Raw genomic sequence first — 13,847 nt, forward strand, 5'->3', positions numbered from 1 at the left:
AACAGAATAAAGAAAAAAGAATGAAAAGAAATGAAGACAGCCTAAGAGACCTCTGGGACAACATTAAACGCAACAACATTCGCATTATAGGGGTCCCAGAAGGAGAAGAGAGAGAGAATGGACCCAAGAAAATATTTGAAGTGATTATAGTCGAAAACTTCCCTAACATGGGAAAGGAAATAGCCACCCAAATCCAAAAAGTGCAGCGAGTCCCATACAGGATAAAGCCAAGGAGAAACACGCCGAGACACATAGTAATCAAACTGGCAAAAATTAAAGACAAAGAAAAATTATTGAAAGCAGCAAGGGAAAAATGACAAATAACATACAAGGGAACTCCCATAAGGTTAACAGCTGATTTCTCAGCAGAAACTCTACAAGCCAGAAGGGAGTGGCATGATATACTTAAAGTGATGAAAGGGAAGAAACTACACCCAAGATTACTCTACCCGGCAAGGATCTCATTCAGATTCGATGGAGAAATGAAAAGCTTTACAGACAAGCAAAAGCTAAGAGAATTCAGCACCACCAAACCAGCTCTACAACAAATGCTAAAGGAACTTCTCTAAGTGGGAAACACAAGAGAAGAAAAGGACCTACAAAAACAAACCCAAAACAATTAAGAAAATGGTCATAGGAGCATACATATTGATAATTACCTTAAACGTGAATGCATTAAATTCTCCAACCAAAAGACACAGGTTTGCTAAATGGATACCAAAACAAGACCCATATATATGCTGTCTGCAAGAGACCCACTTCAAACCTAGGGACACATAAAGACTGAAAGTGAGGGGACGGAAAAAGATATTCCATGCAAATGGAAATCAAAAGAAAGCTGGAGTAACAATACTCATATCAGACAAAATAGACTTTAAAATAAAGAATGTTACAAGAGAAAAGGAAGGACATTACATAATGATAAGGGATCAATCCAAGAAGAAGAGATAACAATTATAAATATATATGCACCCAACATAGGAGCACCTCAATACATAAGGCAACTGCTAACAGCTATAAAAGAGGAAATCAACAGTAACACAATAGTGGGGGACTTTAACACCTCACTCACACCAATGGACAGATCATCCAAAGTGAAAATAAATAAGGAAATAGAAGCTTTAAGTGAAATAATAGACCAGATAGATTTAATTGATATTTATAGGACATTCCATCCAAAAACAGCAGATTAGACTTTCTTCTCAAGTGCGCACAGAGCATTCTCCATGATAGATCACATCTTGGACACAAATCAACCTCAGTAAATTTAAGAAAATTGAAATTGTTTCAAGCATCTTTTCTGACCACAATGCTATGAGATTAGAAATGATTTACAGTTAAAAAACTGTAAAAAGCACAAACACATGGAGGCTAAACAATATGTTACTAAATAACCAAGAGATCACTGAAGAAATCAAAGAGGAAATCAAAAAATACCTAGAGATAATTGAAAATGAAAACATGACAATCCAAAACCTATGGGCTGCAGCAAAAGCAGTTCTAAGAGGGAAGTTTATAGCTATACAAGCCTGCCTCAAGAAACAAGAAAAATCTCAAACAATCCAGCCTTACGCCTAAGGAAACTAGAGAAAGAAGAACAAACAAAACACAAAGTTAGCAGAAGGAAGGAAATCATAAAAATCAGAGCAGAAATAAATGAAATAGAAACAAAACAATAGCAAAGATCAATGAAACTAAAAGCTGGTTCTTTGAGAAGATAAAATTGATAAACCATTAGCCAGACTCAACAAGAAAAAGAGGGAGAGGACTCAAATCAATAAAATTACAAATGAAAAAGGAGAAGTTACAACAGACACTGAAGAAATACAAAGCATCCTAAGAGACTACTACAGGCAACTCTATGCCAATAAAATGGACAACTGGAAGAATTGGACAAATTCTTAGAAAGGTATGACATTCCAAGACTGAACCAGGAAGAAATAGAAAATACGAACAGACCAATAACAACTAATGAAATGGAAACTGTGATTAAAAGTCTTCCAACAAACAAAAGTGCAGGACCAGATGGCTTCACAGGTGAATTCTATCAAACATTTAGAGAAGAGCTAACACCCATCCTTCTCAAACTCTTCCAAAAAATTGCAGAGGAAGGAACACTCCCAAACTCATTCTATGAGGCCACCATCACCCTGATACCAAAACCAGACAAAGATACTACAAAAAAAATTACAGACCAATATCACTGATGAATATAGATGCAAAAATCCTCAACAAAATACTAGCAAACAGAATCCAGCAACACAATAAAAGGATCTTACACCATGATCAAGTGGGATTTATCCCAGGGATACAAGGATTCTTCAATGTATGCAAATCAATCAATGTGATACACCATATTAAAGAATTGAAGAACAAAAACCATATGATCATCTCAATAGATGCTGAAAAAGCTTTTGACAAAATTCAACACCCATTTATGATAAAAACTCTCCAGAAAGTGGGCATAGAGGGAAGCTACCTCAACATAATAAAGGCCATATATGATAAACCCACTGCAAACATCATTCTCAATGGTGAAAAACTGAAAGCATTTCCTCTAAGATCAGGAACAAGACAAGGACGTCCACTCTCACCACTATTATTCAACATAGTTTTGGAAGTCCTAGCCATGGCAATCAGAGAATAAAAAGAAATAAAAGGAATACAAATTGGAAAAGAAAAAGTAAAACTGTCACTGTTTGCAGATGACATGATACTATACAGAGAATCCTAAAAATGCCACCAGAAAACTACTAGAGCTAATGAATGAATTTGGTAAAGTTGCAGGATACAATATTAATGCACAGAAATCTCTTGCATTCCTATACACTAATGATGATAAATCTGAAAGAGAAATTAAGGAAACACTCCCATTTGCCATTGCAACAAAAAGAATAAAATACCTAGGAATAAACCTACCTAGGGAGACCAAAGACATGTATGCAGAAAACTGTAAGACACTGATGAAAGAAATTAAAGATGATACAAACAGATGGAGAGATATCCCATGTTCTTGGATTGGAAGAATCGATATTGTGAAAATGACTATACTACCCAAAGCAATCTACATATTCAGTGCAATCCCTATCAAATTACCAATGGCATTTTTTACAGAACTAGAACAAAAAATCTTAAAATTTGTATGGAGACACAAAAGACCCCGAATAGCCAAAGCAGTCTTGAGGGAAATAAACAGAGCTGGAGGAATCAGACTCCCTGCCTTCCGACTGTACTACAAAGCTACAGTAATCAAGACAATATGGTCCTGGCACAAAAACAGAAACATAGATCAGTGGAACAAGATAGAAAGCCCAGAGATGAACCCACGCACCTATGGTCAACTAATCTATGACAAAGGAGGCAAAGATACGCAATGGAGAAGAAACAGTCTCTTGAATAAGTGGTGCTGGGAAAACTGGACCACTACATGTAAAAGCATGAAATTAGAACACTCCCTAACACCATACACAAAAATAAACTCAAAATGGATTCGAGATCTAAATGTAAGACCGGGCACTGTAAAACTCTTAGAGGAAAACATAGGAAGTATGCTCTTTGACATAAATCACAGCAAGGTCTTTTTTGATCCACCTCCTAGAGTAATGGAAATAAAAACAAAAATGAACAAATGGGACCTAATGAAACTTAAAAGCTTTTGCACAGCAAAGGAAACCATAAACAAGATGAAAAGACAACCCTCACAATGGGAGAAAATATTTGCCAACAAATCAACGGACAAAGGATTAATCTCTAAAATATAAAAGCAGCTCATGCATCTCAATATTAAAGAAACAAGCAACCCAATCCAAAAATGGGCAGAAGACCTAAATAGACATTTCTCCAAAGAAGACATACAGATGGCCGAGAAGCACATGAAAAGCTGCTCAACATCACTAATTATTAGAGAAATGCAGATCAAAACTACAATGAGGTATCACCTCACACCAGTTAGAATGGGCCTCATCAGACAATCTACAAACAACAAATGCTGGAGAGGGTGTGGAGAAAAGGGAACCTTCTTCCACTGTTGGTTGGAATGTAAACTGATACAGCCACTATGGAGAACAGTATGGAGGTTCCTTAAAAAACTAAAAATAAAATTACCATATGCTTCAGCAATCCCACTACTGGGCACATACCCAGAGAAAGCCATATTTCAAAAAAACACATGCACCACAATGTTCATTGCAGCACTATTTACAATAGCCAGGTCATGGAAGCAACCTAAATGCCCATTGACAGACGAATGGGTAAAGAAGTTGTGGTACATATATACAATGGAAGATTACTCAGCCATAAAAAGGAACGAAATTTGGTCATTTGTTGAGACGTGGATGGATCTAGAGACTGTCATACAGAGTGAAGTATGTCAGAAAGAGAAAAACAAATATCATATGTTAATGCATATATGTGGAACCTAGAAAAATGGTACAGATGAACCAGTTTGCAGGGCAGAAGTTGAGACACAGATGTAGAGAACAAACGTATGGACACCAAGTAGGGAGAGCCGCGGGGTGGTGGCGATGGTGGTGTGATGAATTGGGCAATTGGGATTGACATGTATACACTGATGTGTATAAAATAGATAACTAATAAGAACCTGATATATAAAAATAAAAATTCAAAAAAAAAAAAGAGAGAGACTTTTCCTTCCCTAAAGTTTTAGTGAGACTTTGAGAATTCATTTTGCTTTGTTTTACATAACACATGTATCAAGGGCCATTTTATTCTATGTCTGGTCCTCCAATCAACTGTTTAGAGTCATTGTGATTGTAGTGTTCTCAGAGTATCCACTAGAATATGAATTCCGTGAAGGCAGGAATTGTATCTCTCTTGTTGGCTATTATATACTCTGTAACCTAGTATAGTTTTTGATGTATAGTAGGCAAATAAATAAATGATTGCCTTTTGTTTTTATCCTGCTCTTTTCGTCTTTATCCCTTGGTCAGTTCTTTTTACCCTGAAGTGCTATTCTCCAAGCATCATATTTACTTGACTTCATCTTTTTCTGTTGGTCACAAAAATTCTTCAATTGTATCTCTGTCATATGCTTTCTATCCTTTTCTATTTACTAACCCTTTCTATTATAAGAAGATGATAGATAGGATGGACTAGTTACATTTCAATATTCCTTAGAATCTGATTTTATTCAGAGCAGTAATGTGTCTAGATGAAAGACTGCAAGCCTAGTAGTCCTTTCCAGCTGATGTGTAACCATTGTCTAAGTTTGGACATCAGTGTGTGGGACATGTGAGAAGACTGCTTAAAGGAGAGACAGGCAAAAGATGCTCTTTGCCCTTCCACTTCATCTTCTTCCTCCTACCCCCTGCCCCACCCTCCAGCTCTCTGGAGCTCTAGCAGCCATTTTTCTCCTTGGAGCTCCTTGTGACTTTGAGGTTAAAAGGTATGTTCCATGTATGCTCGGAGAGGAATTTGGAAGGGAACTCATTTCCTCACTAGCACTAAGCCAACACTCATTAGAGACTGCTGATTTCTAATTTTTGTATGTGAAAAAGAGGTAAAAATCACTTCTCTTTTGGGTTTTTGGTTATGTGCACTTGAATTTAATCCTAACTGTTAGAGTGAGCAAAGTAACCCCAAGAGAAAGTTGAGGGGACCAGTAAGATAATGGACAACAGCAGAAACCCTGATTTAGATCCTACTCTCACTGTGAAACTAATCATTTTCAGCAAAAATACAACCATGATGTGATTGGTGTGAGTGAGTTTCTTTTGGAAGACAGCAAGCAAATGGTAGAATTGAGTTGTATTGAAAATATGTATTTGTTGGTTTGGTTTGAAGAGGAGTGGTGAGTGTGAGGAAAATTAAATGGTTCACTGGACCGTAAAAACAGAGAGAGAGTCGTAAGGAAATAAGTCTTAGAATTTACAGAGATGGTAGAAGGTCCTATACCCCAAAGGTTGTAAAGTATGGTTTTATCCTAAATTTACTTTAAAACTCAAAAGGGTAAAAAGACCACAAGATGATATAAAGATAACAGAAATTACTCTAAGAGTAGGTTACAATTACTGTTTCATTTGTAATGAAGCAAAAATCTTTGAGGACTGCCGAAAAGTGCTGCAAAAGTAAAAGCACATTTTGATAGAAAATTGTATAAATAAAAGACTAAATTGTTTAAAAGAGAAGGGATATGATCACTGAAGTTCCATTGTGGCATTTATTGTAGTCTTTCTGGCATTATTTTTAGTATTGTTTGTGCCTTTCTTTCCCCAACTGGTTGTGAGAAATTTGAGTGTGGGTTATTGTGCTATATTATTCTTTCTTGCATTTCCTGCATCAACTTGCAGTGGTTAGCATTTAACACATGTTTATAAAATTTAATTAAAGTATTTTTTTTGGTTCTTTCATTGAACTTTTCAAAGAACAGTATGAATATATTAATTTTATAGTACAATGTGAGTGTTTTTGCTAACATACTTTTAATTTCCTTAAAAGAAGTTAATACTTTAAAAGTAATTATCCCATGAAATATGAATTTTTCACATTTAACATTTATAGATGTTACAAAAGTCATAAATTTAACAATTCTGCTATTAAAGTATTACCTTAAAAACTTTTTTGAGTGTTGCAATTGGAATGACATACCTATAAAGGATATTTTACTTTCTGAATTAAACAATGTTAAGTGGTAAAATAATGAAATTCACTTTGCTGCTTTTTGATCAATGTGAATGGAATGGCATGAATACTAAAAACTGTGCTTATCACTGAATGATATATCTTTCAAGTTCTACATTCCTAAAGTATGTGAACATTTTTCTTTATGAAATTGACTTTAAATGCTACAATGTATGCTTAAAAAATGATACCGTTATTTCAATGTCAGTGTTAGAAATAACATCAACTACAATCTTACTGTTGAATCACATAAATGTATGATCAAAAGTATAGTCTTACTTCCTTCCATCATGGATTTTTATACTGTTTTGTAAAAAGGAAAGTGAAAAGGGTTGATTCTGAAAAGAAATTAAAAGTGAGATTGAAACTAAGAAATCATAAAAAAGGCATATGAAAGGAATATGTTTGTTGACTTTATAAAAGCAGTGATGTTGATACAGCTTCATTAACGTACAAAACATAGATCTTTCTGAACATTTCTCAAAGCCAACTTAAAATTGTTCCTCTTAGTGCATACATCTGATACTTCACATAATAACTTAGGGAAAAATTGTCTTTAATCTGTTAATTCTTGGACCTAAAAATGTAGCAGTGGAGCAGAATAATAGATTTTCAAAACAAATTATCCCTGAATTTTCACTTGTAACTCTAACATTTTTAAATTGTCATTATATTTTTATGTTCCTTTTTATGTATAGTAGAAGACAGTTCAAAATGGATGCTGTATTTATTTGTGGCGGTTTTCTTTTTGGTTAAATTGTGAAATAGCAAAGTTGATATTCTGTTTTTATTTCATGCTTACAATTTTGAGAAGAATTCTTAAAATAGACTTATGGCCTAAATGACTACAAAATAAATATATGCTGAAAGGGTAATTTTATTTAATATTTGGAGCTAATATACCAAATATTTTACAAAAAATATAATTATGGTGTAAGCTAATATTCAAATACTTCTTTTTGATTTGTTATTTAAATTTCTATAGGCATTTACTCTTAAAAGGGGACATATATTTCCTAAAGTTATCTAGCTGGCAAACTCTCTGGTAAGAGGGATACTGACTGTCAATCTCTTCACTATTTATTTAAATGAGAGTTAGTAATAATTGTTGTGTGTATAACATTACAGATTCCACAATCATCCTTATTTCCTCTTACAACAATAAACATGCAATTACACTTTGAAAGATAGTATTTCAGCATATAATGCACACAGGGAGTTTTACTTAAAGTTATTTCTAGAATGCTTACCTATATTTGAGAATGACTATTCAGATATTAATAATAAATCTTAATGACATGTATGCCAATTATCAGTTTATTATCTCTCAGCTCCAGATTTACCCTTTAACACGTTCTGGGCAAATGGATGGAATGGCATTCCTCTAAGCCTCTCTCCTTTACAATGAGTGTGATGTTGAACTTTCTCAGTAGAGGGCACTAAAGGGACATTGAAGGAGGATTGGGCTTCCTGCTGTTTCTGGCTGCTGGGTGGTGGGTCAGCAGCGTGGGTGGAAAGACATCTGGGTGGTATGCTGCTATGGCCATCCACCCAGAATGCAACCTTGCAGCCCTTATCTGTCCTGGTGATCATTTTCCATAGCCCTCTCAACATGGATACCATACTCCCAAGCCCTCCTGTCCATATTGGCACCCCTTTTCCTGTTTGCGTGTAAGCTACCCCAGGTTTGTCTCCTATGGTCCTTATGCCATGGCCCTCCTGACCACACCAGGGCTCCTGTTCCCTCTGCATATCTATGTGCCCAGTCCCCCGGCTGCGGTGAGTCTGCACCCCTGCCTCCACTCCCTCTGCAAGCCTGCATGCTGGCTGTTGGCAGTGGCTCACCTCACAGATACTGTGCTCCAAGCCCTCTCCTGCATCGGAACCCCCGTTCCCTCTGCATGCTCACATACCTGACTATGCTCACCGGTGTCCCACCTGTACCTCCCCTGGCCCCTTACTGCACTCCAGTGGGATGCTTCCTTCTTGCCGACCAACTCCAGACCAGCTCTGGACTGGGAAAATCACCAAACTGCCTTGTCATCCAGTAAGCTGGATTACACCTTCCCCCAAAAGGTTTGAAACCCAACCTTTGGAAGGAGGTCCACCTTTCCATGATTGTCCTTCCTTGGGTACTCTCTCTTAGCCCTAGGCAAGATACAGAGTGTTCTTATATCCTAGAGTCACTTTTTTATCATAGTTAATAATTATTTATATTAAACTTTCCCTGTTTAAACCACTGTTTGCTTTCAATCACTCCTGATTGGCCTGACATTCATACAGCATGCTTTATTTTTACAATAGTTGTGATGCTGACAGGATCTGATGGTAACATCCATGATCACACATACCAGAAATAATGACAACATTCACTATGTTCGCTCTTCCAAAAGTGAATAACAGTATTTACCTCAAAACCAAACCTAAAGCTGAACTTTAGGCTACTCCTACTATTGGTGTGCAACTTTCAAATGTACACATCAGCCTGCATTTCTCTCCTGAACTCCAACTTGTATATCCAAGTGCTTGGATGGTTGACAGTCCCCCTCAAAAACAAAACAGGCAAAAAGAAAAAAAAAAAAAAAACTTGTCCCAAACCAAATGCCTCATCTATCCTACCCTATCCTGTCCTACAACTTTGCCTTTAACTGTCCTTTCCATCTCAATAATAGCAGTTTCATTTTTCGTGTTTCTTAGACTAGAACCTTCATCCTTGATTCTTCTGGTACTCTCAATCCCAGATCCAGTCCATGAGCTAATCCTGTAGGCTCTATCTTCAAAATATATCCAGTTTTCAGCAACTTTTCATCTCCTCTAAAGCTGACACTTTGGTCCAAGCCACTGTCTTAGCTGCATATTTGCAAGCATTTCCTAACCGATCTTCTTACTTCTTCTCTTGCCTGTAGTCGACTCTCATGTCACTCCTCTGTTTAAAACCTCTAATAGCTTCCAGCATTAGAGTAAAAGGCAAAGACCTTTTCATGACCTACAAGGACCTGGTAGATCTGGCCCTCCTCTGCCTCTCTGAACTTACCTCCTTCTCTCTCCGTTGCTTACTGTGCTCTAGGCAGACAGTTCCTTGAACTTGCCAAGTGAGCTCCTTCCTGTAATGTTCTTCCTCCAAACATCCACATGGCTCACTTCTTCACCTGCTTCAAGATTCATAGTCCCCTTTACCCCATTTTATTTTATATGTGGTATTTTTTCATGTTGCTTATTTAATATTTACATGTTCATTTTTTTTACGATCTGTCTGCTATTCCTGGAATGTCAACCTCATAAGGGCAACACCTTGTCTAGTTAGTTCACTGCCATATCCTCAGCATCTAAAATGGTGCCTGGCATGTGGTAAATGCTCAATAAATATTTGTTGAATGAATGAATTAATGAATAAATTGGTTGCCTATAATATTTTATTCAAGTATTGATCTTATGGAATAATATCAAATGCCAATTTACAGAGAGAAAACTGGAGCACAGAAAGTTTTCGTTATTTTTCCATGGCAATAATAAATAAACAGCTATTAATAATAAACAGTAGTAATAAATGGCAGAGACAGGATTTGAATTCAAGCCTACCTGTAACCAAAGCCCATGCATGACCTTCAACTAAATCTCAGTTTTCTGAGATAATGTAAACTTGCCTCTGCCTTCTCCTTCAGAAGTGGAATTAGGGAGCTGGAGTGCTTTTTCAGGTGGACTAAATTCATGTCTTTTTTGTGTAAGTGGTTACCCATTTTTATAAAAGGGCACTATACAGAAGAAAAATTATTCTACACTATGTAGGATTGCTATTTGCATTGCCACTTTGCATAAGGAAGTAATTTTGGATTTTGAAAAATTCAAATTTATAGATCTGAAATACAGCCATGCAATCATATTCTAAAGGCTACTTAAAACATATAGGAGGGTTTGAGAAGGGCAGAAAATAATATGCTTTGGGCATTCGACTGACTTGGAAGGAAGTCTAAGCTTATTTTAGTTAAGACTATTAAAAAATCATTAAAAAAATTACGTGTTAGTTTTGCTGGAAAAGAGAAGATGATCAGTTGTCAGATTTTCCACACCAACGTAAATATACCACCACACATGGAATATGCTGAGAAAACTATCAGATAGCATTTGATACACTAGTCATTGTCTCAACCCATGATCCTGTAAGTTGTCATCAAAATATGATTTAGAAATATTGGTCAAGATTTGTTTCTTTAACTGAGAAGGAAAGAAAACACACTGCCTAAATGTGTAAAAGAAAAATCAGAGGTTGTTAAAATGTAAAGCGGTAACAGTCTTTGGATTTGTCTCTCTCTCTCTCTATATATATATATCTAGTGTGTGTGTGTGTGTGTGTGTGTGTGTGTGTGTGTATCTGTATGGCTCGGCCTTAATATATCCCTTTTTTGCTTGTGACTTTCAACTGTAATCAGTTAATAAAGTATTTATTCTCTGCATTCAGGTTCAAATAACTTGTATTCTCTTATATTTAAATTTGTATTTAGCATATAATGAATATAAATTCTGAGAAGTCTCAGAATTTCTAACACATATATAAATAAATATAATCAAATGTATGACAATATAAGAATATATATATTTTAAAGTATACTTGAAACTAAGAATATTTTCTTTGCCACTTATTTTGTAAGGGTAGGTCCATTTCATGTTTAAGTGTTATATTAGGTGTACTTTATTCTAGTTAGAGTACCAGTTGTACTTAGAATATCCAAAATTTGCACCTAATAATTACAAACCATCTGGTATTATTTTTTTTACTTTTACTATGTAACAAACTATCCTAAAATTGGATAGCAACTGTTTATCACTCTAGCAACAGCTAGAGGTTGTGAAGGAGGCTCATCTGATCTTGGCTGGGAGTTAGCTGACTATTGGCTGATCTAAACTAACCATTGTTGGGGCAACTGGAGCAGTTTAGATGTGTTCCATGTGGCTCTCATTCTCCAGCAGATTAATCCAGGCATATTCTGTTATTGTCAAGGTTGAAAAAGAGCAAGCCTCACTGTGCACACCCACCCATTTCAAGCTTCTGTTTGCATTGTCTTTAAAATTTTCATTGGCATAGCAAGTCATTTGTATGAGCCTGGAATCAAGGGGTTTCCTCTATGTTTTACCTTTGTTACAGTATTTCTGATTTTCTCTTTCCATCACTTGATACTTTCTTAACCTTTGAGTTTCAATCACTTTTTTTTCCCCTCTAACATGCCAAATTTCTAGGTGAAGACAAAATCAAATTAACTCTTTTGTGGACCTGTTATAACATGGAAAAACTGATTAACACATTATCCAGATGCTCATTATGTAAAGCTATCTCCTAATTTTGAAGACAAAAAACTAACTAAATTTAGGAAAAATTGCTTACAAAATTGCAATTAATTTAAATGTTAAACGTGAATAACAAACTACATAGAAACATAAATTATGGGGGATTTATTTCCTTACTTCCTTTTGTAATTAAGCATAGCAAATAGTATAAAATTTAAATTCTAGTAGCAGCTATAGTTTATTATTAAACCATGCTGCCATGTTTAATTGTCAGAGATACTCAGGATCTTCTAAATTTTTTTCCATTTCCAAATGATATGGGAGTCATTGAGGATAAATGATAAAACCTTAAAAAAATTTAAACTAGAATAAAGGAAAATAAAACTTTCCCTGGTTCATTTACTCCACTCCTTTGTGGGTTTGTTATAGGTATAAAATGGAAAAACTGATTAAAAGAATGCATTGTACTTGGTATTTAGTCAACATTTTAATAGAGGAAAAAGAGAAACATAATTAGTAATGGAATAAACACTACAAAGCCTCTTTCTCAATTTATCAACAGTTGAGTTTCATTTGCTTTTTAGGTCATAAAATCACTGAGCTTCTAAATTGGAGGCTAAAAGAAAATTTTCTTATGAGTGTCCAAAAATGTATTATAGTTCCTCGTGCTGAATATTTTGAGATTTCAGATATGATAGTGAGATATTTCTCACACTTTAAAGATACTTATATTTATTTTGTGCTTATTATTGAAATTTAATAAATGTTTACTTGTTAGGTAAACTACCTACTTGAAAAAAAATACAGTGTATGATAAAATTGAACATATTATGGTTAAAATTAAATATAAAAAAATTAATTAGGATAGAAGAAACAGATATTGGCAGCCACAGTTAACATGTTAATTATTTAACATTTTATATATACATTGAATTTCTGTTTGACAAAAACAAGTACCAAAAGAAAACTTATTTGATAGTTATTTTTCTTATAAAAGCAAGAATTAACATTCTTCTGAAGATATAACTCATTAATTTTTAATTGAAAAGTTAGTTCATTTTGATATTAAAATTCCTTAACAAACTCTACATTGGTTAGAAAAGTAAAATCATCGAATATCCTATTAGTTGTCATGTTAACACCTGTACATACACTGTACACTCATAAATGAAGTAGAAATCATATTCTGCGTACAATGAAGGTTCATTTTATAAATCTGTGTACTCATTAGTAAGAGTGTTTTATTTTTGAATATTTAGGAATAGAAGCAATTTTGTATTTGTAATTCCCTGTTTTAATTTAAAATTCAATTACTTTGTTTTAAATGTTTTAATCTAAATCTTTGTGAATGATGTTATTTTCTTGTATTTGACTTCTACACCCAGTCTTAGATTGTTAATTTTGGAAGCATATGATTTATTTTAAATAAATCTTTCCTCTCTTTACCAATAGCTGCTCATAATGACTGAATAAGAACAGAATGAGAAGAAAACCAACATACAATGGACAGCGAGTCTGAGAAAGGTGGGTTTGAGTCATCTGGATTTTGGCTGGGAGTTAGCCAAAATTTTTTTGCATTTTGCATTTTGTTTTTAAAAAGAGGCCATATAATCCTTCAGCCCAACCAATGTTTAAATCCTTTTAAAATATCCCCAACTAAATGTATTGAGCTATGTGACCCTCCCAATACTTAGAAACTTTGCACGCACATTAAAACTGCCAATTTCATTTTTTACCACCTCTGCAAGTTAGAAGATTCTCTCTAATATTCAGCTGATCTGAGGTCCATAAAAGTTCACTCTGTGTGTATGTGTGCTGTGGAGGCTGGGTCTGAAGAGTGATCCTGGCAGAGGTACCACTATGTCTTATAACTCTGAGCACAGTACATTCGAAGTAGTGAAAAAAGGGAAGTGTGGCTAAAATGGAGA

General features: G+C 35.0%; 1 protein-coding gene across 1 annotated transcript in view; it reads left to right on the forward strand.

Annotated features, from left to right (window-relative positions):
• Nucleotides 1–13,847, forward strand: part of STPG2 (sperm tail PG-rich repeat containing 2) — a 423,221-nt gene that overhangs the window by 102,557 nt on the left and 306,817 nt on the right. Inside the window, exon 6 of the mRNA XM_019926437.3 lies at nucleotides 13,372–13,443. Within this exon, the coding sequence (XP_019781996.3) occupies nucleotides 13,372–13,388 (17 nt within the window). The 3' untranslated portion in view covers nucleotides 13,389–13,443. The remainder of the gene's footprint in view (nucleotides 1–13,371; nucleotides 13,444–13,847) is intronic.

Source organism: Tursiops truncatus, chromosome 5 (genome assembly GCF_011762595.2).
Source record: "Tursiops truncatus isolate mTurTru1 chromosome 5, mTurTru1.mat.Y, whole genome shotgun sequence".
NCBI lineage: Eukaryota > Metazoa > Chordata > Mammalia > Artiodactyla > Delphinidae > Tursiops > Tursiops truncatus.